General features: G+C 34.5%; 1 protein-coding gene across 1 annotated transcript; it reads left to right on the top strand.

Moving 5' to 3' along the window:
- The first annotated feature begins 743 nt into the window (after positions 1-743).
- On the top strand, positions 744-27,022 carry LOC138321716 (ATP-dependent zinc metalloprotease YME1 homolog). The gene is made up of 20 exons (XM_069265622.1): positions 744-892; positions 3,433-3,612; positions 4,082-4,235; positions 4,840-4,923; positions 5,609-5,679; positions 5,819-5,918; positions 6,322-6,407; positions 8,040-8,130; positions 8,514-8,573; positions 9,228-9,320; positions 9,506-9,638; positions 10,526-10,588; positions 16,637-16,755; positions 19,123-19,167; positions 19,472-19,582; positions 20,070-20,221; positions 22,182-22,308; positions 22,759-22,832; positions 23,431-23,517; positions 23,975-27,022. Exons 1-20 carry the CDS (start codon positions 863-865, stop codon positions 24,191-24,193), a joined length of 2,079 nt encoding a protein of 692 aa, XP_069121723.1. The 5' UTR covers positions 744-862; the 3' UTR covers positions 24,194-27,022.
- The last annotated feature ends 889 nt before the right edge of the window (positions 27,023-27,911 follow it).

Genomic DNA, 27,911 nt, shown 5'->3' with positions numbered 1-27,911 from the left:
CTAATATTTTCCTGCAGTCTGTATCTGTGATACATTCTGAATTGCAAAGTTTGTGACTGTAAAATGAAATTTTAAGTAACAATTAAAGAAATCCTAGCTTGATTAAAGTATCAAGGATACGATGCTTGACCTATGTACACGCCGATGATTGATCATTAGATCTACAAACATTGTGTTGTGTGTTGCTAACCAAATAAATTTAGATTCACTTATTACAATACCGTAATATATTTCAACATGTGGTAGAAAGAATTTATTTTTTAAATTATAAAAGGTCTAAATATTGAGATATTAATTAAGCAAAACAAACTATTTTTTTAGACAGTACAGTCACTTTCAATTTTTAATCGATATGCAAATAGATACACCGATATAGATATATAATTAGCCATGCCTTTGGTTTGATGGTTATGTAATAGGCTACTTTGTGCTCGATCGTGTGAAAATTAATAAATATGGTTTCGCCGTTCGGGGCTCCTCGTAATTTACTCACTAAGTTCAACTTAGTTAGCTATGTTTAAAAAGCTTCCGAATTAAGTCACGCCTAGTTTGCAGATCGCAGCCTACTCCGGTACAAGTCTCTGAAGAATTTATTATCTTCTTATTGAATGACTGAATTGATAGATTGTATTTCTTATGCAATTCTCAATAAATATTTGAAAACATTAGTAAGCATACTATGAAAAATATGCCAGGAAATGTGTGTGGTTTTTTAGTGGTTTATACTGATTGTTGAACAGAGCGTGCCGGGTTTGGGCACGATCTACACTAAAAAATACGCAAATCATTTTTCGTTGGAGTTATCGAACTTTAGTCAGCCATGCTATTGATTTCGTAAGGCAGGGATCTCCGAATGTAAAAGATGTTTTCTGTCAGTTCAACAGTACCTCAGGTAATTTAAAATGTTTACGATACAACTATATATTACTTATATTCTTTCCGGATAAGGAATATAAGGTGAATGGTCATCGGTTAGAATTAGTCAATGACATCTGATGAAATAACAAAACAGACACAGAGACAGATGTCAAGATCTTGAATTCGAGGATGACGTTAGAAGCATTCTTACATTAGTTTATACTTCTTCATTATGATTCTTACGATTATCATATTCTAGCAATCTTAATAAGATTGAGCACAATGGTGTTCTAATGTCCTTTAGATAACATCACAATGATAGCTTATTTGTTAATTTGTATATTTTTGATCATGTATTTTGGTTATGTAACGTTAGAGTTCTGTATCTAGCAAAAAATAAAATGAATTCAATTGATATCCAGGAAGTCATAGAATCAAATCATTTTACTATGCCAGTTTTGCATTTTGATTCGGGAGAAATGTTTACGTTGTTTCCACATGTTATATTTTATTATGGACTTCAGAATAATTAATTATATCTTAATTATATAATAGTCTAATCATTATGAAACAATGTGAAGATGTTCACATAGAGGTCATTGTAATGTATTTAGTACTGAATAAAAAATAGTTTTAACCTCATTTTTGATTTTGATCATCTTGATCTACATACAGTAAATAAGAAAAGTTTGTTTTTAACTTGTCGGTTCAAATTACTGAATTTTAAAACTGATTTCATTTGAACATTATATAACAGTCCAGTAGTAAAACACTTTTATCCCATAACTATGCATGTTTCACAATGGAAAAACCATGTGATAAATTCCATAGCAGTTGGTTATCATTTATGTTTACACACTCCAGTGTGTAAACACCTATAGCTACGGCGCCTATGATAGGTCAATTCCAAGATCTCTTGATTCTGGTTGGCTCTCAACTTCGGGCTACTTTTCATAGCGCATTTTCTTTTAAATAACATTGTATTTACTGTTTAACAGGTAGTTGCTTATTCAAAGTATCAAACAATAGAAAATTGGCTCTCTATATATCTAGGCACTATAATTTATCGCGGAAAGATATCATTACACAATGTATGGTGGTAAGTTTCTCTGAATGAAGATGAGAAAATGGTAACCACGGTATAAATATAGAGCTAACGTTATGGGATAAATAAGTTCCCCAAGGCGTGACTGTTGTTTATCATGTTTATCTAAACTCTCGTTAGTAATTTTCAAATTTTTAAAAGACATTTATATATATATTCCATAATAAAATGAACCTTCACATTATACAAACATACAATGCTATTGATTCTTTTTAATCATGTTACAGAGTAACAAAAATGCTCAAATGTGAGGTTCTATTTAAAGCTACACTACAGACCATTGCGACCTTAATGAGAGTGTCAAAAATTAACATATCAATTTTGGACCTAACAAAGGCACAGGTTTACATACATTTTTCCTGGCAAAATAAGTTTATGATATCGTGATTGAACTTCAAAAGACCGATCGACTTGCAGTGATATTTTGACGCATGTGTAGGAATTCGAAAAGGGCGACAGGTGATGAAGCCATGCATTGACCGGGTCTTTAATGTATTTGGAGAATTCTTGCGGTATTGTTGATGAATGCAGCGAATCAGCATGATAATATTTAAGAAACTAGCCAAAATGCCATATTGTTTATAATCAACGTCATGCAAATGTTTGAATCACTTGAACATTATAGACCTTAGTTACAAACATTTGACTGACATCAGAATCGAATGATAATGAAAGCAATACATGGCTTCATATTATTGGAAAGGGAAAAAAACATGACTTGCTGGTTTGTTGATTTTATGACATGTTATACTTATTAAATCAAATCAATAACATTATGATACTATGAAAAAATATTGTAAAAAACCAGTACAGATGAACTCTATCTCGGTACATTGCATTGCAATTTACCAATCTACCAGTTTACCATGGCAACCCCATCACATAGCAGAACTTTATTTCAAGAGAAAAAACACATAAGGTCTGAAAAGACTTCCTTTCAGAGACACTGCATGATGCCCAAATTAACTTAAAAACCACATACCCAACCACAGTATAATACTTGCCATTAACTTTCCCGATTCTGAGTATATCATTATTCAATTCTTTTGATGTACATCAATGCAAAAGAACAAACTAAATGTACCTGTGTCATCTGTTGGTGCCCAAAGAGCCTTATTCAGAGATTTTTGATATGGATGATTAGTTTCTCAAATTTTATATGTATGCATGTATGCCCATGCATATAGTTGTATGTTTTGGAATTGAAGCAACCATACATGAAAGAAACATGGCTGACAGGCAGCAGCTATATTGGATTTTGAATTTTTGATAATTAAATAGAACTGTTATTTAACTTATTGCTCATCTGAGTTATTGAAGACTGAAGAGATCTAGCTTTCTCAAATTTCATATATAAATTTCCCAATGACAACGTAACAGTGGTGGCGAAATGTTGTCGGACCTACAGACAAGTACAGACCATATCTCCAATATCTGACTCAATTTCCTTCTTGTTACTTTCGTTACAGGTTGCTACGGCACTGACCCAGATTCCAGCATTACTGAATCACGTGAGAAATAGTAATTTCTCCAAAACTCTCAGTACATCCTCACATGTACCTAACAGGAAAGACAGACCTTCTCGCTACCAGAGGAATGCAGCAAAGCATAATGCCCAGACCATTGAGGAACTCCTGACCATTTGCAGTGTAAGATCCTGACCATTTGCAGTGTATTGACCATTATAACTTTTACACATCATACAAGCGTATTCAATTTAGTTTGGTACAGTCAAAAACTGTCTGCTGCCCGGTAAAATTTCTCCAGGCACTCTGACTTTTTCCCAACATCTAAACCTGACACTTACATATCCATAGCTGACCTGTAGAACATTCAAGTAGCTAACTTTTCATTTAATTTGACAAAGAATTTCATTTATTCAATAGTTATACCAATTGATAATTATATTTGGGAACCAGCTGATTAATGATCACTTAGGATATGATTTTGATTTGGGTTAATTAAGCAATTTTATCATACAAGATATTTTTGATGATCACTTCCATTCAAGGATTTAAAAAAATGCATCTTTAAAATAGTTGTTACCAGGTATCTTCATTGTGACTCTATTTGTTCAGTATCATTTCAATAATCTTTGTTTCTGGTTGATAATTTCAGGAATGTTTGGAAGCCAACAATATCAGGATAATTCCACAGAATGTAAACAAAACAGAACTTCTTCGAGTCAGTCGGACCAATCCTCTGAGACAAGGCTCTCTGGGCCAACATACCTCCAGTGTTTCTGCACATACGTTTTTTGAGAACAAAAATGGTAAGTTTGATTTTGATGTGAAACCTGTACAACATAATCTAGTTACTAAAATTTTACTATTTTAAAGAGTTCAATTATTCCTTCAAAACTAAGTCAAAAGAAGATTTTACACTAAAACAATTTCACACTAATTACATTATGGTAATTTCCATTCCGCACCAAGGTTCCTGTGTGTTTGTAATATGTGTACTCATGTATAACAAATTATGCTTATCATAAAAAAAAAGAAATTTTATGGTCCCCAGATGTTATATTAGTGTAGCAATGTTTTACTATAAATAATTATTATACCTGTAGAGTTGTCATTACGCCATTAGTATTCTAAATCAGTAATATGTCAAGAAATTTTTATTGACTCTTGAAATATAAATTATGAACCTTTTAAGATTTAGAATTACCTTTCATCAATAATTTAATGTTATTCAGTGTTAATACATGGACACTTCATCTCTTGTTCAGCTTGAATTTTAAATTTGCTCATGCATATGTCGACTTTCTATATTGATGTTTGTAATGAGTTGACCAATTTGTTCAACATTTCTAAAGTCATATTTCTAGCATGAGAAAGAATATAAATCAAATGATGTTTATTTTGTATCTCCAGGATTTCCAGAATCAGCTCTGAGATCACCTATACCAGTACAGATTAATCTTCACCATTTAATCAGTTCTGCCAGAAACAGCATCAGTAAGTTTCCTAACCTTACATTAAACAGCATCACTGAAGTTTGTTACTTTTCAAAAATATGTTTTGTAACTCAACCATATAAACAAAGAGTTAAACCAGAAGCCAAATAATAAAAGCCTGAATTGGCTTCAGCCTTGTTTGTATACTTTTAATTTGTAGCCGATTATTTTCACAGGGAGGATGATTTTGAAAATTTCACAGGACAGTTCTCTGGTCATGAACATTTTGATCCGAGAAATATTGAGAAATGGTTATTAAAGAATACATGGATATATCATGAAAGCCAAATCACAAAAATCAAAAACTGCTAAAAAATTTCTTCTCTTTACTTTTAAATTCTTTAAATTTTGAAAAAATTTATCAGCAAAAATAACCGTCCATATGGTATTACATTGTATTAATATTTTACAACCTTTATATACTCATTCATTTAATTAATATTTACATTATCATAAGTAGTACAGTTTAAGCCACTTATAATTAATGTACTCCAGTTTTATCTTAACAAAAAAAAATATTTATAAATTATGAATTCTTATCGAATATTTAGAAAGTATTAATTAAAGAATAAAGTGCCAAAAGAGATAAAAGTATTGTCTATTAGAATAGAAGTATTTCCATTAGGGAGCTTCAACAGTAAATAAAATGTATATTTATAAATATAATTTTTTTTTGTTTACGACAGTGTTTGAACAGAGGAGAGGATTTGAGTCAAAAGCCAGGAGACAGATAGATGCTGAAGAAGCTACAAATAAGGTACAAGTAACTTCTGTAAACCTCTTTATTTTGCTGTGTACTTAATGTGCACCTTTGTGAATTTCAACAAATTTGTGAATGCATTGGTTCGTAGATTTGCAATCAAGGGTTGTTTAACAGAAATTCATATCTTTCACAGGGTCAGGATACCCGCGACCAGACAAAGAAAAAGCCAATGTTTGACAAAGTTGGACGTTTTCTCCTAGCCCTGGCTCTGATAGAACTTGTGATTATAATGGGTATGCTATTCATATACTTAATGTTTTTTAAGTCTTAAATGTAAAAAAAAAAAAAAAAAAAAAAAAAAATTACTGTATTCAACCCAATAACCAATAAATCGATGCCTCAAAAAGGGGAAGGGGCTTTTATTGGGTCGAATACGGTAATAATAACTGACCACAAATGATTAAGAACCCTCTTGAAAATTTTCCCCCCAACACCACCATTTTTAACATTCATTTATTTTCTGTGTGGAGAGTCTAATACCAGAATCAGCCATTTCTTTATTTAAAGAATTAAAAGGTATATCCCAAGGTGATATTCTAGATCAAGTTTATTATTGTATGGTCTATTTTATACAAAAGCAGTGTTATAATGAAATGTGATAATAGTCGACTCTCGAATTTTGTCCTTTCCCCACAGGTTTGTATCTAGGACGAGGAATAACTCTAATGAATTTTGATGTTAAGCCAGTCAAGACAACCACAAGTTTTGATGACGTCCAAGGGGTATGTATAGGTTTAGGATGTGTCATTCTCCCATACTTCACAGGAATATCCCGTGGTTGCTAGGGAAAAGATATCTCTATCTTACACAGGAGGGTGTAAGACAGCTCACACGCGCTAGACAATAACGTGACGTCATCAATACATGCGGTGTAACTGCGGCGCGCATTGTAGACGACGTCATCAATTTTTTGACGCATAACGACGTTCCTGCAATAATGGCGCGAGGAAAAACCTGGAAACCAAGTGGAATTTCATCTTTTTTTTACGAAGTTTGGGAGAAAAAGAATCTTACATGGGTCTGTGAAGTGGATAGGGATATCTTAACCCCCGTGAAAGATTTCGGCCGTCAACCCTCGGCAAGCCTCGGATTGACCGGCCAAAATCTTTCACTCGGGTTGAGATATCCCTGTCCACTTCACAGACCCATGTAAGATTCTATTATTCTTATTCATGTGAAAATCACAGGATTTGATAATTAACTTAATATAGCTGAATTAGCCAAAAGAGAATTATTGCAAGTTACTTTATTAACATTTCTTTTGTCAAGGATTAAAGTTTTAGGTCACCAAAATATAATGTAATGAAAAAGTATCCAACTTCTACACATACATCATGTACACCAATTTGACTGTCCTTGAGACCTTGTGATAAAAGATACATTATAAACCAGATTTTATGTATGTTTTAAGTAATCAATAGCATCATAATTATGACACCATTCATATTGCATAACTTTTAACTGTACCCCCTGTGAGATATCAGATAGTGTTAGTAGTGGTACTGCTCTTTATGACATCAAGTTTGTGTTCTGTTTGTAGGGGTTCTTCTCCTTCATGTTATTTAACAATTAAAGGATAGTTACATTGCATTTATTGGAGATATAAATGCAATCTTGGTGGCAGATAAATTGAATAGCGCCGGTAAGGGCGCTCTGAATATTTATCTCCCACCCAAATTGCATTTATATCTCCAATAAATGCAATCTAACTATCCTTTAATTGTTATATTTACATTTTACTTTCTATTTCAAAGTAAAACATAATTTAGATGCGAGTAAACACTTGAATTTCCTGCTTCAGCCGTTTAACCTCAACAGCCAAGTTCAATGTGATAAAAAATAGTCATTATAAAAAAATGAAAAGACAACAAAGTTTCAATGTCTTTCAGTTGCTTTTCAGTTTACTTTTAATTATCCTGACATTTAAAAGATTTTTTCATAAGTTTCATAACCAAAATGGTTCATTCAATTATAATGTCAATTTTCCCGTGCGGACTAACATGGTGTCAGTAAACAATACTCGCATCATTTATGTAGATATTACTACACCAAGTCAAGACTGCATTTATTGGCTCATATTGGATCATTGCAGATCATGAATATCATTAGAGTAATGGGAGTCGCAGTGGCAAAATGTAAATATTAGGTTTTGAAAGTTGGGTCTAATTCATTTAATAAAATTTTATTGGAAGAAAAGCCAAAAGCGGATAGAATCGATTTGTAATGTATTGGAGTCCTGTGATCAGGGAAATTTCTAAACATTATCTAAAGAGAAAAATAATTTCGATGATTTTGAAAACTGATTCAATGATAACTGTTCATATCTTACTGTAACAATACCTTATCTATTACAGTGTTACGAAGCTAAACAAGAATTGATTGACATTGTTTCATTTCTGAAGAACCCACTTCGTTTCACATCAGTTGGTGCAAAGCTGCCTAAAGGTAATTAGAGAGTTTATCACAAAGTCTATTCTCTTTTTATTCACTTGTGACTTTTTACCCTAGACAAGGTCACAGTTGATCAATTCCTATCACCTTTTGTTTCTTGTTGTCCACTGTCTTTAAATGTTCATGTCTAATCCAAAATCACTGAACTAAAAATTAGGAAATAATGTGTACTTGGTTAACATTATCAGAAATCATATAGGATGGCAGTTTGATAAAATATTGGATATATGACTGACCCCTAGAGATCCTAGGGCAGGGCCAAATTCTTATTTTTATAAAGTCATGTAGATGGTTGTGTCCTGACAAGATCGAAGTTTACTGTACATCAAGACTCTTTTGTTTGATTTTTTATCTACAGTTATGTTTGTACATTACAGGTGTGCTGCTATCAGGTCCACCTGGTGTAGGAAAGACTCTTTTAGCTAGAGCTGTCGCTGGTAGGTTTCTTGTCCATACAAAATTTATTTCATTAGAAAATAATGTTCAAGTAATAAACAGATTTGTATATTTGGGTTTATATTACAATGATAAATCATTTGGAATAAAAAATTTTGAAGTTTCACACAGGAGTACAAGATTTCATTTCAAAGTTTTTCACAATTTAAGGGATTTTGAAATTAAAAATAATTGATATGCATTGTATATCAAGTTTATATGATAATGCATTTAATTGGCATATCAAACATTAAAGATGCTACACTGCCGACAGAGCATAAATGATATTCATCATTTGAACAATAATTAGTGTTTAATCCTGTATATATATATATGTCTAATTATCACAAAAAAATATATAAAATAATTTATTTTGCCTTTTGTGCATGGGCAATCAGTACTTCATTCCATATAGCATGTAGTGCCACAAAATTTTTTCGGAATGCGTTTAATTATTTTTTATATGTTTAACTTTAAATAAAATTAGAGGCTCAAACATTTTAATGGTGGTAATGGTGTAAAGTAAGTAACTTTTGTAACTGAAGAAAAATACTAAATCGTCTGCTCTTGTTTTTGATGTATAACAGTCTGATATTGAATTAATGTAAAGATTTGTTTGATTTGGAAATGTAACACCATCTCTTTCTATTGTACAGGAGAGGCCAATGTACCATTTTTCCAAGTGTCGGGTTCAGAATTCGATGAAATGTTTGTAGGCACAGGAGCCAAGAAAGTTCGCACTCTGTTCAGTAAGTAAACAATACTCTTCACCATTTACTTCTAACTTGTAAAACCCATCAAACAGATAGCTGACCAATTAATAAACTCTAATATATTATACATTATTTGTTCCAGTGACTTCCTTTTATGTGATAGATTTATTTACTTGCTGTTTTGAATCATGCTGACAGCCATATGTGTTATACAATTATAGAAACTGCCAAGACGGTTGCCCCTTGTGTGATATTCATTGATGAGCTTGACAGTGTTGGGAGTAAAAGAGCCAACTCAGGAATACATCCCTATGCCAACCAGACTGTCAATCAGCTGTTAGCAGAGATGGATGGGTAAGTCTATTTTGAAGTTGATCTGCTAACACTTCATCCATGCATATACAGTCCAAATATAAATTATATAAGGCCAAAAAAATTAATTGTTAGTTTCTCAGGCCACTTTTTTAAAAAGTCAGTGCGGGCGGCGGGAATATTTTTTTATTTTTTATTTCTTTGAAAACAAATGCGGCAGATAACATTTTATTTTTTTCTCACTTGAAGGACATGAAAATCAATGAAAACACGTGTAGAAAATGTTAATTCTTACTCAGTCTTTAAGAACAGCTTTTAAATATCTCAATCATCACTATATCTAAAGAAAACCAGTTGAAAATACATAATCCTGGGAGGAAACATTCCGTTTTGACCAAATGCTGACATTGGCAGCCATTTTTTACCGGAAATGAAAGGTGCATACTAAAATTGGAGCCAATTTTCGGGTACGTTTTCGAATGGAAATTTGGGGCGAGTTTGAATGGAAATTTGGGGTGCGTTCGATGTGGCGGTCTCAATTTTAATTTTTAAGTTATGGCGCATAAAAAAACGTTGGTGCGGCGGGTAAATGTCGATGCGGCGGGGCCTGAGAAACTAAGAATTAATTTGTTTTGGCCTAAATGATAAATTATATCAGATTTCTGTGGTAGAGTTTCATTTTTCATAACAATTGTGATTTATGTTGAAACTGCATTGAATTGTTAAACAATAAAATTAATAAACATATTCTCTAGTGTATCCTTAGTACTGGTATTTATAAATGCAAAATTTCACTTTACCACTGTTCTTGGTTTAATAATTAATTTCAGTTTAATTTGTTCTGTAACTATAAAAGTTTTTTAAACCTTGAAGTAATTTTGATGTGATTACCTGTGTGAGAATAAAAAAAAAATGACTTTGTTTAACAGATTTCAGAACAATACTGGAATAATAGTAATTGGAGCTACCAATAGAAGTCAGCATCTGGACAGGTATAGAGTTATCTCCCTTTAACTGTTGATTCCATGAGCTTAAAAGTGTTTGATACATAAGATATACCTGGTAATTTACATACCAAAACCTTATATTTTCAGCATATTTTTTTTTTCGGATTTGAAGATAAGTAAAGTCAAGCTTCATATCCGGAAAAGTAAAAAAATCCATTTGTTGAATATCAATTGATGATGAATGATTTGTGTAGCTTGGCTGTTTCAGTGCTAATGTACATAACCCAGGGGTTTCAATATCAGGCGGTACCCGGTACTTTTTGCCGGTTGAACCTAGCTGTGGTACCACCTGATTTGGTCTAAATTACACAAGATAGCATACAGACGGTATAGAAAAGTACCCCCTTAAATTGCAATTGTACCGCCTCTCCTGAAAGATAATGAAACCCCTGCATAACCTACAGTACCTGAACCGTTTAACGTTCCCAGCCTAACGCAAACGCAACGCAAAAAAATCGTCCGTTAGCTAACGCTAACGATTGCTAACGCTAACGATTAACGATTAACGATAAACGATTAACGCAATACCGGCTAACGATTAACGATTAACGCAAAACGCAAAACGAGCGGCTATGATAAACCGGAAATGCCATTGTTATAATCACGGACACGGATTGACGGTAAATGAATTACGGATCTTGATGTTTTGAAATACAAACGAAAGTACAAGAAAAACTGGAGTATGTTCGGGATTAGAGTTTCTGTATATCATATAAACATTTGCCTATGAAAACTATATGGACACGATGAAGTCAAAGACGACAGTACTCGATGCAAAGTTTCCATGTACAAAATGTACGTTTACAAAATGAATTACATGTGCAACTGTATGTATGGTGAAAGAATGGTATTATTCTAAAGTGTCATATTTACCCGATATTTTAAGAAATAATAAATTGTTACAACATCTCTTAACTGATAATCACACAATGAAGTCAAACACGACTGTACTCGATACGAAGTTTCCACTTCACACGTACGTTTACAAATTACTTGTACAACCGTATGTATTAAGAGAGAATTGTATTATTCTAAGTGTCATATTTGTCCGACATTTTAAGAAATAACAAACAAATTGTTACAACAACACTTTATTGATGATATTACCGTCACAATGTCATAACTTTAGTGAAGTGATCAGGCATATACTGGTACATGTACTTTAAATCGAAACATTTTCACACAAACACATTTAAAATGCTGTAAATCAAATTTCCATCTATGTGTTTGATTTCTATTATCGATGTTTCATAACTCTACAATGGTAATAAGTAACATCTTATACATGTAGTGTTTCTCGCATCAATCGCAAGTTTCAGGGTTTTTCAGATTGTTGAATGGCTCTTTCGCTTATCATGGAAAATTATATTCTCGGAATATTTGTTTCATAACGGATTACACGCTGTATATTACTAGGGTGTCATTCATAAAAGCTCATTACTTACAATTGACTAGGCATTGATTTTAGGGTCGTACATATGCATGTACATGTACATTTACAAATGCGCGTACATACGCCACAGCTTCTGTAATAAAGATTGAACATTTGAATTCGTGTTTCGCCATGTGCAGTTGTAACTGGTGTAAGAAATATAGTTATTTGATCACATTTCACACCAAGCATCTCTTCAATTTACAGTTTAAACAAATTAATTATTCATACAATGTATAAGTGTAAACTAATTCATTCCAACGTAATATATAGGAAAGTATATTGCACACATCAAAACTTTGAAATACGACAGTACATATATGTCCGTGAAATGTACTGTCACAGTGTACATTTTTGTAAGGGGCACAGGTAAGTTGGGCATAAAGTTAATCTCCCTCCCAAGAAGGTGTTAATTACAGGTGAACTCCGCCCGTGGCCAGCTACAGGGGGTCAACACGAGGTAACACCAGTCGTGACCTATATACCTGTACAGGTAAAACACCCGTGCGCGTCACGCTGGGAATTGAAGATATTCCAGGTACAAATAACAACGAACACATATGAGAAGGTACCCGTGACAGTCCAGTTTTTAGCCCACCATCATCAGATGGTGGGCTATTCAAATCGCCTTTCGTCTGTGGTCCGTCGTCCGTCCGTCCTTCCGTCCGTCCGTCCGTCCGTCCGTCCGTCCGTCCGTCCGTTAACAATTCTTGTTACCGCTATTTCTCAGAAAGTACTGAAGGGATCTTTCTTAAATTTCATATGCAGGTTCCCCTTGGACCCTAGTTGTGCATATTGCATTTTGGGACCGATCGGTCAACAAGATGGCCGACAGGCGGCCATCTTGGATTTTGATAGTTAAAGTTTGTTACCGCTATTTCTCAAAAAGTACTGAAGGGATCTTTCTTAAATTTCATATGTAGGTTCCCCTAGGACCCTAGTTGTGCATATTGCATTTTGGGACCGATTGGTCAACAAGATGGCCGACAGGCGGCCATCTTGGATTTTGATAGTTAAAGTTTGTTACCGCTATTTCTCAGAAAGTACTAAAGGGATCTTTCTCAAATTTCATATGTAGGTTCCCCTAGGACCCTAGTTGTGCATATTGCAATTTGGGACCGATTGGTTAACAAGATGGCCGACAGGCGGCCATCTTGGATTTTGATAGTTAAAGTTTGTTACCGCTATTTCTCAGAAAGTACTGAAGGGATCTTTCTCAAATTTCATATGCAGGTTCCCCTAGGACCCTAGTTGTGCATATTGCAATTTGGGACAGATCAGTTAACAAGATGGCCGACAGGCGGCCATCTTGGATTTTGATAGTTAAAGTTTGTTACCGCTATTTCTCAGAAAGCACTAAAGGGATCTTTCTCAAATTTCATATGCAGGTTCCCCTAGGACCCTAGTTGTGCATATTGCATTTTGGGACCAATCGGTCAACAAGATGGCTGCCAGGCGACCATCTTGGATTTTGATAGTTAAAGTTTGTTACTGCTATTTCTCAGAAAGTACTAAAGGGATCTTTCTCAAATTTCATATATAGGTTCCCCTAGGGCCCTAGTTGTGCATATTGCATTTTGGGACCGATCGATCTACAAGATGGCTACCTGGCGGCCATCTTGGATTTTGGTAGTGGAAGTTTGTTACCACTATTTCTCAGAAAGTGTTGAAAGGATCTCAAGCAAATTCTATACACAGGTTCCCCTAGGGCCCTAGTTATGCATATTGCGTTTTGGGACCAATCGGTCAACAAGATGGCCGCCTGGCAGCCATTTTGGATTTTGATAGTTAAAGTTTGTTATTGCTATTTTTTAAAAAGTACTAAAGGGATCTCTCTCAAATTTTTAGCCCACCATCATCAGATGGTGGGCTATTCAAATCGCCTTTCGTCCGTGGTCCGTCCGTCCTTCCGTCCGTCCTTCCGTCCGTCCGTCCGTTAACAATTCTTGTTACCGCTATTTCTCAGAAAGTACAAAAGGGATCTTTTTCAAATTTCATATGTAGGTTCCCCTAGGGCCCTAGTTGTGCATATTGCAATTTGAGACTGATCGGTCAACAAGATGGCCGACCGGCGGCCATCTTGGATTTTGATTGTTAAAGTTTGTTACCGCTATTTCTCAGAAAGTACTGAAGGGATCTTTCTCAAATTTTATATGTAGGTTCCCCTAGGGCCCTAGTTGTGCATATTGCAATTTGAGACTGATCGGTCAACAAGATGGCCGACCGGCGGCCATCTTGGATTTTGATTGTTAAAGTTTGTTACCGCTATTTCTCAGAAAGTACAAAAGGGATCTTTTTCAAATTTCATATGTAGGTTCCCCTAGGGCCCTAGTTGTGCATATTGCAATTTGAGACTGAGCGGTCAACAAGATGGCCGACCGGTGGCCATCTTGGATTTTGATAGTTAAAGTTTGTTACCGCTATTTCTCAGAAAGTACTGAAGGGATCTTTCTCAAATTTCATATGTAGGTTCTCCTAGGGCCTTAGTTGTGCATATAGCAATTTGAGACTGATAGGTCAACAAGATGGCCGACCGGCGGCCATCTTGGATTTTGATAGTTAAAGTTTGTTATACCGCTAATTCTCAGAAAGTATTGAAGAGATCTCTCTCAAATTCAATAAGTAGGTTTCCCTTAGCCCCTAGTTGGGCATAAAGATTTTGGGACTGATAGGTCAACAAGATGGCCGACAGCCCGCTTCTTGGATTTAGATAACTAAAGTTTGTTACCGCTATTTCTCAGAAAGTACCTTAAGGGATCATTCTCAAATTTCACAAGTAGGTTCCCCTAGGGCCCTAGTTGTGCATATTGCATTTATCGGTCAACAAGATGGCCACCTGGCCGCAATCTTGGATTTTGATAGTTACCGCTATTTGTCAGAAATCACTGAAGGGATATCTCTCAAATTCCATGCATAGGTTCCCCTTGGGCCCTAGTTGTGCATAGTACCTTTGGGACTAGTCTGTCAACAAGATGGCCAAGCGGCCACCATCTTGGATTTCACCACTGTTTCTCAGAAAGTAATGAAGCGATCTGTCTTAAATTTCATATGTAGTATGTTTGAAAAAGTTTAAAAAGCAGGGAAAAGATCCCTCTTTCCATTATCAAACATAGATCATTCTTTGGTGGGCGCCAAGATCCCTCTGGGATCTCTTGTATATGTAGGTTCCCCTAGGACCCTAGTGGTGCATATTGCATTTTGTAACTGATAGGTCAACAATAAGTTGGCTGCACGGCCTCCAGCTTGGATTTCATTGTTGAAGTTTGTTACCACTATTTCTTAGAAAGTACTATAGCAATATGTCTCAAATTTTATATGTAGTCGTGTTTGAAAAAGTTTGAAAAGCAGGGAAAAGATCCCTCTTTCCATTGTCAGACATAGATCATTCTTTGGTGGGCGCCAAGATCCCTCTGGTTATTGATATGAGCTTAAACGTATATCCGTGTCTGATTTGACATGCGTACAGTACGTGTGAAGGCTTACAATTTAACGTATCCCTTCTCTACACGTGTTCTACATATATGTAGTTGTAGGTATACTCGTACATTGCAAACATTTACATGATTTTATTCCATTTTTAAATCTCACCTATTCCCCGTGTTCAAACTCGTCATATTAATGATTTTTAAATTTCACGAATTTATTTACAAATCTCCCGAGTCTTTTTTTGCGTTCTTCGTACATTGATAATATTATGCAGCGTGTCTGTAATAGCATTTTTATATTTTAATTATCTGTTTTAGCTATTTTCTTATGTAATCTTTCAGTTGTCGTGGATTCTTTCTAAAATAATGCTTTTGACATAATATTCTGTAAGACAGTTTCGTTAATATTTGAATTGCTTTCGCAGAAATCATAGTAACTACAAACATATATATGATATATGTTTCTGATAATAATAATAAAAAAGTGATAATCACAATAAGTTTTGAAATGTCATTTAAATACAAGTATTTCAGAACGTTTTCACGGATATGAGCGTACGTCATGTATGCGATCTTGTTACTGTACATATTTTTATTTCAACCACATCTAACAAACATACATACATTCAAAAGAGATATAAAATGCAATACAATACACTTTATTCATATTTTTTTTATTTCATAGATGTTATGATAATCGCTTCTTCACGAAGCGGTAAACGTAATATCATATCCGGATCGTCAAAGCATCTCATCGTCAAAGCATCTCACCGGCATTTGGTTCTATTTTTAGTGGCTAACGTTAGCGGAAGTGGGTCCTGCTAACGATTAACGCAAACGATTTCTAAGGCAAACGATTGTAAACGCAACTAACGATTAACGATTGCTAACGCAAACGATAACGATTAACGATAAACGATTGCTAACGCTAACGATTGCTAACGGAAATAACGCAAACGCAAACGAAACGCAAATTTGGGAACGTTAAACGGTTCAGGTACTGTACCCATAGATTTACATATGCAGATTTAAAGCTGTTTCAATGTTGTTGTACACATTGTAGTCTTCTAGAATTAAATTGAAATTGAGTAATTGACTGTTTTCAGTGCTATTGTACTAACAGGCTGTTGTGAAATAATTATATATAAAGATTTATTGTATATTTTGTCGTTTCAGTGCTGTTGTACGGGCTGGCCGTTTTGATATGGAGATAAAAGTTCGAGTACCTCCTTTAAGAGAGAGGATGGAGCTGTTTGATTACTTCCTTGGTAAACCAAACATTACACTACACTCAGGTAAGGGCTGTCCTAGTCACTCTTTTTGATGCTGTGAAACAGCAATCATAGCTACGCTAAGCAAGCCTTAGCACAACAAAACAATAATAAGAATCTGCGTTGAAAATTAAATACTGTTTTGTTACTTTCACACCCTAATTGAAGGTATAAAATAAGAAAACACACATGTACAATAATTATCACAACGATAATCAATGTGTACAATTACGCAATCAGTGATGTTTTCTGATATTTACTTTGAACAATTTTGTTTTGATCTTGGTTCAGATCTTGTGTTTCCCAAAAATCATACACAACGCCTTCTTAATTTATTCCTCCGGCCGTAACACTGCTTTATTATCGTAGTAAACTGAACTATATCTGATCAAATTACTCTGCTCTCTTCCATCTAGATATGTGAAAGCTCGAATTGCCTCCCTTTAAAGATCATTACTATATTATCGTAGTGAAAGTGCACTGCATAGCATTTGCTGTTTGCCTTGTTCAAGCTGTGTTTAAACAAACATACACAACATATTTACAACAATATTTCATAACATCAAAGGATTGTTGTAAAAGGTAACCAAATTATGACTTTTATTCGACAAACGTATCTGGCCATGATTTATAAGTCAAAAGTCGGCAAAGCAAAGTGATACACATGCAAGCAGCCATGTTAGTCTATATATAGCTATCTAACAAGGAAATCACAACATTATCAGGAAATTGCAATATTTCTGTTGTCATTAAATGGATATTAAGAAATTAACCTATTTTCTTTTCTTTTTAAAGAGACATTGATGAAATTGATAATTTCAGTAATTAATATGTGTATATAGATCACTTACATTTATTAAACGAAAATGGCACTCAGCTTTTTACCAGATTTATTGGTTTAATAAATCTACTTATTTCAGAAATAAGAAATTTTGATATATAAAATATATTTCAGTCATTTCAGGGAAAAAACCTAATTAACATATGGTGGTTGAATCAACTGAAATTATAATAAAATAATAAATATCTGTTGTTTTACTCCAAAATGCAACATTGTATATAATAAGATACAATGTTCTACAACATGTTAACTAAATTTGATATACATGTAAATGATAAACCAATTCTTTTATTCCTTTGTTTGAGTCCTTCATTGACAGCATCTATGAGTGGACTTGGCACTTTGATTACTTTATAAGATCTGGTGTCTTACAAACAAAAATAATATCTTACCTAAACATCATAGTTTCCATTTGAACATGTATATTACTAGCGTTTATAATGAATTTTCTTTTTCTATTTCAACAAGATTTTATTGATTTACATCAAAAGGATTGGACATCATATATAAGTCTTTTCCAATTGCAAATTACAATTAATACAAGGGGCCGCGGTGGCTGAGTGGTTAAAATGCCTTGACATATTACCACAAGCCTCCACCTCTGGGTCATGAATTCGAATCCCACGCAGGGGCAGTTGCCAGGTACTGACCACTGATCGTTGGTTTTTCTCCTGGGACTCCGGCTTTCCTCCACAAACAAATCTGGGATGTCCTTACATAACCCTGGCTGTTAAGAGGACGTTAAACTAATAAACTCACACACACAATTAACATACCGTATACATTCTGCACTGAGTTCAACTTTACAAATAAAATGATTCTATGGCACTTAACTAATGGGAAACACTTTCTTTTTGGTATTTTGTATTTTTAGCATTACAGAAGTTAAGAAAAATCATAAGTTAAGGAGCCTTTCTTAACTTCCATAATGCTTTCCTATGGAGAACTTAAAGTTAAAGATGCTCCACCGCTGACAAATAGTATTTTTTCACTATCAAAAACAACAACAGACAATTTAGTGTTTTTCTTCAGTTACAAAAGTTACTTACTTTACACCATTACCATCCTTGGGGGACTTGTCCCCCACGGGGCAGGAGAAGGGGCGGGGCCCAATTGGGGGGAAATAGAGGTAAATCCTTACTTTACACCATTACCACCATTGAAAAGTTTGAGCTTCTAATCTTACTTTAAGTTAAAACTATGGAAAATAATTAATTGCATCCCGAAAAAAATCCGTGGCGCTATATCCTATATAGAATGAAGTAATGATTGCACATGCACCAAAGTCGAAATAAATTATTTTATATTATTTTTGTGTTAATTAGACGTAAACAGACACGATTAAACGCAAATTATTGTTCAAATGATGAATATCATTTATGTCCTGTCGGCGGTGGAGCATCTTTAAGGGATTCCTTTAGTTTAAGAACTGCTCCCAGGTTTTTACTTATTATGTCTATCGCCTAGTTTAATTTTTAATTCTATCAGTATTTTTGACCCATCAAGTTAAGTCTGTGTTTCGTCTATCTAGAGTGATTTATGTTTTACAGATGTGAATGTAGAAGACTTGGCCAGAACATGTGTTGGGTTTACAGGTGAGACTTGTCTTTGTATTCATATCTCCTTCTGTATTTCTATCCCCTATCGTATATTTCGGTGGCAAGCAGATCTAGAGGTCATGAAAATTTAGCGCAGCAAAAAAGTGCCTAGAAAAGTGCCTAGAATGTTTAAGTATGCATAAAAACGTAAAATTAATTCACGATAATAATTTGCTTTACAGTATTAGTTAGCCATTGACTTACAGAACTAGTTATAAACTGTTTTGTTTGTAACGCAGTACTTTTAGAAATCAAGCTTGTGTTGATTTTTGAAAATTTTTAAATCTTGTTCTGATTGTAGGAGCTGACATAGAAAACATGGTGAATCAAGCCGCCCTCCACACAGCTCTCCGCAACAGTAATGTCATCTGTCAACAGGATCTGGAATTCGCTAAGGAGAAATTGAAATTGGGCAAGTTGATATGTCTTCTTCCTAATGCAATAGTTTCATAAATACTGCGTTCGACCAAATAAGCGCCCATGGCGTTTTAAAAAAAATGAAAAATTTTAATTGAGGCCGCAAAAGAGGGAGGAGCACTTATTGGGTCAAATACAATAACCATTTAGGTCACCTCGTTGCGATAGTCTTTTGTCCGTCGCAGTGTGTTGTCTGTTCGTAAACTTCCTTGTGAACAAGAAAACAATTCTTTTGTAAATAAGAAATATGTCGAGTAACCGTTAAGGTCCAAAAGCTTATTGTTTAAAATCAAATTAGAATCGATTATCCAAATTTCAAGTTGAGAAAATCTGGGTTATTTTTCATTATTGACAGGTGAAGATTAGGTGTGCATTGTAGATTATAAGGTGGCTTCCTGGATGATAGTTGTCGTATATTTTTTTATTTGATTTCTCTATATTTTGTTATTGAAATTGAACTTTGTGCTCTTTTACATTAATAGGACCAGCAATGAAACACAAAATTCTAGACGAGGAAACAAATCGTATGACTGCCTACCACGAAGCAGGACACACTATCGTATGTTTGTTCACTCAGAACGCAGTACCTCTGTACAAAGTTACTATCCAGGCCCGGGGACAGACCCTTGGACATGTAAGTAGAATATGGGAGACACCAAAACTATGTGGGTAAAGTACAATTTATTAGCTCACCTGGTCCGAAGGACCAAGGTGAGCTTATGCCATACCGTGGCATCTGGCGTCCCTCTGTCAACAATCGACTTCTTCTCCATAACTGCTGGTCGGAATTCAACAAAATTTGACTGGTAGCCTCCTTATGGGTTACTTACTGAAAATTGTACAAATGATGGGGCTAGGGGCCTGAGGGGCGGGCCAAAAAGGGTTAATTTGGCTATTTCCATATAAACAAATTCTCTGCAACTAAGCATGGGATAGCACCCATAATGCAATGGTAGCATCCGTATAGGGTGGGGATTCAAAATTGTACAAATGATATGGCTAACCCCCGTGGGCCTGAGGGGTGGGGTCGAAAGGGGTCAATTTGGCTATTTCTATATAAACAACTTTTTCTCTGAAACTAAGCATGGGATAGCACTCATAATGCAATGGTAGCATCCTTATAGGATGGGGATGCAAAATTGTACAAATGATGGGGCTGACCCCCTGGGGGCCTGAGGGATGGGGTAAAAAGGGGTCACTTTGGCTATTCCTATATAAATGACTTCTTCTCTAAAACTGAGCATGGGATAGCACTCATAATGTAATGGTAGCATCCATATGGGTTACTAACTGAAAATTGTACAAATGATGGGGCTAGGGCCTGAGGGACTGGGCTAAAAGGGTCAATTTTGTATATCAATATAAACAACTTCTCTGCAATTAAGCATGGGATAACACCCATAATGCATTGGCAGCATCCTTAAAGGATTGGGATTCAAAATTGTACAAATGATTGGGCTGACACCCGGTGGGCCTGAGGGGCGGGGTCAAAAAGGGTCAATTTGGCTATTTCCATATAAACGACTTCTTTTCTGAACTTAAGTATGGAAGAGCACTTATAATGCAATAGTAGCATCCTTATAGGGTGGCCAGGGGATTCAACATTGTACAAATAATGGGTCTAACCCCCCAGGGGCCTGAGGGGTGGGGTCAAAAGGAATCAATTTGGCTATTTCTATGTATAAAAACAATTTCTTCTGTGCAACTGAGCATGGATGATCACTCTTAATGCAATGGTAGCATCCTTATAGGATGGGGGTTCACAATTGTACAAATGATAGGGCTGACCCCCTGTGGGCCTTAGGGGCGGGGTCAAAAGGGGTGGCTATTTCTATATAAACAACTTCCTCTTTGAAATTAAGAATGGGATAGCACTCATAATGCAATGGTAGCATCCTTATAGAGTGGGGATTCAAATTTGTACAAATGATGGGGCTGACCCCCTTGCGCCAAAAAGGTTAATTAGGCTACTATTTTCATATAAATTACTTTGTCTCTGAATTATGTATTGGATAGCATATTTGTATGTTATCTATAGAATTATTACATGGTTATGATTCAAAATGAAACAAATCGTGGGGTCAATTTGTATTTGTGATTTATGAATCACTAATTACTAAATTACAGAATTACTCAAAAAAAATAGAAACAGGTGAGCGATGCAGGCCCTCTGGGCCTCTTGTTGTGATTAGTTTCACCTTCTGCTGATTGAGACATCACAAAAATCATGCCTAGGTGGACTACAGATAATCCATTATAAATATTACTTCAACATCATCACGGAATGAAAGTGTGATTAAAGTTATTTATTTTTTTCTAGTTTTATTCGCCTCTTTTGAATCATAAGCATCTGCAAAGTAGTTTAAATCATTATACTAGATTGCCACTATATTTTGAGAGTTTTCATCATCTTTTATCTATCTGATATTATCACGAGTTTTCATAGGGATTTAATGTTTTAGATTGAAGGATACTAAATACAGCATTGGACCACTATAATTATTGACCAAACATTTACAGATGAGGGACAATAGACAAATTTTATTACATTTGATTAACATTTTGAAATTTGTATGCATTTGGATTGTGTTCAGACAGCCTTTAGCTTGGAGAAGGACGAGTACAGTGTTAGTAAGGCTGAGCTGATGGCGAGGATGGACGTGGCGATGGGAGGACGTGTAGCTGAGGAGTTGGTGTTCGGATCGGACAAAGTCAGCACAGGTTAGTGACACTGGTCAATGTTTCTGTTTCTTCTTATTATGATATGTATTCTATCTTTGTATATTACAGAGTTACCTCCCTTGCAGTAGGTATCCATTGTGACATCATTACCTGTATTTTGTGAGCAATATTCATGTGTTTTCTCTGATAAAGTATGCCGTAATGCTCACAAGCACGATATGTCACAATCAATACCTATCCTCAAGAGCAGATAATTCTAATATGCAAATACAGAATAAAAACCTTAATGAATTATCTTCTTATTTGAATTGTAAAGGTCAATTTCTGGTATTAAAAAGTTCCGGTTGAAAATTTTTTCCTGTGTAGTTCATAAATTTGATATGTCTGGGGGGTGGGGGAAGAAAATGATAAGAAAAATGAAAAAGGAAAAAAATTATTGAATAATAGAGCATTTTCTTTTTAAACTTAAAACTATTTACTTTTTGACAGGAGCCTCGTCAGACTTTGCAGCAGCCACTAATATTGCCCAAAATATGGTCATGCAGTATGGAATGTCAGAAAAGGTGGGTTAGAAAAAAGGATAATGTTTGGTAATGTCCAGCATAACAATCTGTTGTAGATGGTCTATATAGAGAGCAGTCCTCCTATTATGAGTATGAAAAACAAAATTATTTAATAAAGATGAAAAATGTCATCATATTCTTTCATAGAAATTGGATGAAATGCATGGTATAATGATTCATGAATTATGTGTTTAATCTGAAAGGGTTGTGATAGCCAATTGGTTAGGATGTCCTGACTTCAGTTTTTTCATCTCTTGGATTTTGAGTTTGAATCCCATGTGGGGAAGTTACCAAGTATTAATTTTTCATTATCTATTGTATGATGGGTTAGAAAAAAAATGTTGCTTCCAGACAGCTCTTGTTTGTCAACACCTGAAAATGGTTATCTCATTCCCCCATGGTGACACATTTGAACTGTTCCAATTCAAAGGCTGGAACAGTCCATTATAGATGTTCAGGGGTGAATGAGTTAATTTAACTGGTGATGCTATGCTAAGCAATACAATGTTTGATTTTTATCTATATTCTCATGATTAAAACATTCATAGAAACAAGTAAGAAATTCGTAATACTCACATCGATATTTACTGGTTGGTAGGTCGGCATCCATGTGTTTAATCAAGGGGAAAAACCTTCAGGAGCCATGCAGGACCTTATAGATAAAGAGGTTCAACGCCTTCTCAATGTAAGTACAGTAAAACTTCCTTCTCATAACTTATCACCTCTTGATACAGATCAAAACAGCACCATCTGTACAGAATTGATTCATCCTTTTGAATCAATATACCGTAGACCACTTTATTTACATGTTATATAAATGTTTGCATAATTTTAGGAGAGAGCTTTTAGGTGAATTTAAATGCTGCACAAATAATTGTATTTTAAAACACAGCATAATGATAAAACTGTCATTTGATCAATATTATAACAGAATCTCAAAATTGAAATCTTAATAAGCAAATTATACACTGTTTATGATCAGTTTTATAGAGAAGTTTATGGATTTTACTTTACTTTGTAATAGTAATTTCATTGTCCATGTTTCAAAAAATCAAATGCTAGGTTGATAAACAACATATGTTAATTTTTCAAGTCCTGGTGACTGTATGGCTTATATATAATTGTTGTTTTTTCTTTCATAGGAATCATACGCAAGAGCAATGGACTTAATAAAAAAGCATAGAGAGGAACTCAACAGACTTGCCACCGCGCTACTGAAGTATGAAATACTTAGTAAAGAGGATGTAATGGCAGTTATAGCTGGACGTAAGCCAAAGGCAGCTTTGCCGCCTAAACCCAGAGCTCCTAGTATTGTAGAGACAATCATCTTCAATGATAAGCCCGGCCCAAACAATCTATGAATATTGACATTATTTAACTCAAGTTCCGAGAGGATCAAGTCCAGGGTTCAGATGATTCCATTACTCATTCACCCCTAAAAAAACATTTGAGCCCTTTTAATGCAAAGGCTGGAACAATCTATTAAATTTTTTCAGGGAGGACTGAGATAAATCAAGGAAATTTGAAGAGAAATGTCTGATACAGCTTCGTCATTGAATGCAATTGGGTATTTCTCTGATGTTTTCCTAAAAAAAGTTACATTACTGTATTCGACCCAGTAAGCGCCAATGTCCCTATAAGCGCCCTTCCCCATTTTTGAGGCCTTGATTTTGATTGCCCAGGCATAAATAAAAACAAAAAAACTGTATAGATTTGGATTAATTTCGTTTTATTAGCACTTTCTAAAAATATTTAAACAACCTGGGCGCTTATTGTGTCAAGTATGTTATTAAGGAAATTCAAAATTCAGGAGGATTGCTGGTGAAGCTTGTAGGAAATATAAAGTATAATCATATATTGCTGTACGCTTGCCTCGTGGAATGGTGGTCATCGTGATGATTTTAGTGTAATTCAGCTCTGTGTTTTAGTGGAATATCTATAAAATCAAGTTGTTTTACTGAGATTCTCAATGATGTTTATACACTTTTAAAAATTGTATTAATCTTTCCTTCTAATATAATGGTGTGCATAAATTCTGGTGATTTGTTTTAGTGTCGCCTGCAACGTAAGAGCGACACTTCGGTATTCATTTGTCGGCCTCTGGGAAAAGATTATTGTGTGATAACTTCAGTTTTTATTGTCTGATTTCAATTAAATTTCGTATATTGCTTTATATCAATGAGATTTAAGATGGGTTCGATACTGGTCAAAATTCGTTATTATTTTCAAGAGAACTTAGAATAACGTTTTTTGTGGTGTTTTAAACTGCTGTTCAGGCGACACATCCACTTCCAACGAAATCTTATATTCAATTTAATAGAAAGAAAAAAATCGTAAATATTGGTAACATTGTATTGCTCATTAACACATTAAAAATGGTATTCCGAATTTGCATATTACAGAGTTATCTGCACTTGTGGGTAGGTATTGATTGTGACGTCATATGTTTGCGAGCGTAACGTCATACGTTTCGGTGAAAACGACGTGAATTGCGGTCACAAAATAATGACGTAACAATCGATACCTACCCACAAGGGAGCTAACTCTGTAATATGCAAAGACGGAATAAATGATCATGTGAACAAAGATATAAATACTGTAGCATTAAAAAAACATATTATGTTAAAACATTGATGTGTAAATATATATTGTACTTGTATCTAATATTGTAATGCCCTACTATGAGGTGGGGCAGGGTTGGGGGTGAGGGGCCGGGGCTGGGAGAGGGCCGGGAGGATTTAGGTGTATAATATTCACCTTCTATCCTGTACCGTTGTATCATGAAGAGATTCTGTATGTTGAAATACAAGTTTTGTCAGACTGTTGTGATATTAAGATTACAAAAGGCAAGGGCATTTCACTTAAATAATTATCTATATGTGTGTTATGTATTGATTCAGAGAGCCTTAAAATGTTATAATGTCATCAACAAATACTTGTGCAAAATAATTACACTGCTGGAAAATAAGTCTTGTGCACAATTAGTGTCATATGCAGTACATGTATATATTTCATGTTAAAGTAATTGTAATTGATAAAGCATACATGTTCATCTTATCTGACAATAGAGTCCAGTATAGCAGCTTTCAGAATAGCTGTCAATACTTTGATGTTGCATATGGCCTTTTATGTTGTTGTTCAAATGTGATAAACAGGTTTTAACCTTTCTATAGAAATGAAAACGTGAAATAAGAAGTAAAAAATTAAATTTGGAATGTTTTATTAAGGGTCTTTTTTGAAATGACAGCATTTGTGAAGTACTCGCTTTAAAAAAATCTAAGTGGCACAATTTTTCACCTTTATTTCTTCTTTTTAATCCCATTATATATATTATATTATTTCTCTTTGAAGATAATATGCATTGACTAGAAAAAAAGGAGTTATCAAGATAGATCCAGAGTTATCGGCTACTGAAAGTGGGTGTTGATTGAAATCATTATTTTATAAGAAAATCATTATGTCGTACATGTAATTGTCAGAAACAAAACACTAGCCATGAATTGATGTAAACCGGGCAGATAACTTGGTATAGCGAAAAGACAAAGTTGTCACCCTTAACATGAAGGGACTAAATGCCAGTGTCAGAAGAACATTGGTAAAATAAACTGTGGAGATTGTGATACAAGTTTGCAGTGTGTTCTGAAGTAACATTATAAGAATGAATGATAGGTAATATAGCCAAGTTGTACATGTTATATAAAATTATTTATACCAGGGGTAAAGCTGTTGGGTTTTGGGGTGATGTACAGGTTTACTCTCATAACAATGGATAGTGATATTAATTAGTGTATACTGAAACATGCTTGAGTTACAGAATTCTGATGTACGTAGCACAAGTGATATAGGTACAGAATTACCTCCCTTGTTGTTAACTATTTTAATGATAATACTGAAACAAACTTAGATATCAGGATGGGTTACCAACCTGAATGTCGAGCAATTTTTACTGCAAGAGTCCTATAGTATCTGAGATAGCCATGATATAGAAATCAGGTGCAGGAGATTTATAATACTAGCAGAGGTGTGAGAAGTTGGTACTAAATTATAAATTAAGTACTGATGAAGAGATATTGACAGAAATTGTAATAACTTGATGAGTGTTTTTTAAGATAAAGCAAGAGCTGAAACACTTTATGGTTGATTTTTACAAAGTGATTTTATTATTTTGTCATTAAATCATTTTAAAACATGACAGTTGTTCTTGTTATATACAATATATTCAGTTACATGTTCTTGCGAACGATTTTATCACATGATACGATAGAGATATTTGAAGTGATTTATGTGTAGTAGAATTTTTAAAAAATGTTCATTTCAAAGGAAACTTTATATAGAACCTCAGTTTTTGCAAGGCTTGAGACGCAAAATTTCGAGTTTCATAAACTAAAAAAAAAAAATTTACTACACTCAACTTGATGTTTCGTCTTTGTCTTCTGACGCCCTGTCATTGACTGATTTTATATAATGATGAACTTCTTAATCAGCATAACCAATGACAAGTTCACAAGTATCAAGTAAAAAAAAAAAAAAAAAAAAAAGTGAATAATGGTTTTGATCTGTATGATATGGTGTTGATTTGCAGGGATCATTTTTGATGCATTTATTTAGATCAAGCAAGTAAATTGTATGTGAGTGGTTTACAGTACATGTTTATGTTCAAACTCGTGCAAAATTATGTATCTTTTGGAAATACAGTGGTTTAGCTGACACATTTTAGATGGTCTAGCCATAGGAAACAATGTCAAATAAATAAACTATTTTCTCATAGAATCCTTGGTGGTGATGCTACATCTTATACTTAATCCTTATTCACCATCGTCTTTGGAGCGCTGCTGAATACTTTTTTGTTTCCACTTCGGATCATCACCTTATAATCATCAGGAACCATTGTTGGATCCATCCATCTCTCTCTATTTCCAAATATTAATTACATGGACGCCATTATTTCATACTACAGTGTATCTGCCCTTGCGAGTAGGTATTGATTATGTCATCTGATTGTGAGCGTAATATCATGTTCTAAAGGGAAAATGATGAGTTTCATTCAAATTCACAAAATAATGATGTGACTAGATAACT

The sequence above is a fragment of the Argopecten irradians genome, chromosome 4, assembly GCF_041381155.1.
Source record: "Argopecten irradians isolate NY chromosome 4, Ai_NY, whole genome shotgun sequence".
Classification (NCBI taxonomy): Eukaryota; Metazoa; Mollusca; class Bivalvia; order Pectinida; family Pectinidae; genus Argopecten; species Argopecten irradians.
Note: the sequence above shows the minus strand (reverse complement) of the source record. Positions and strands in the feature narration are given on the sequence as shown.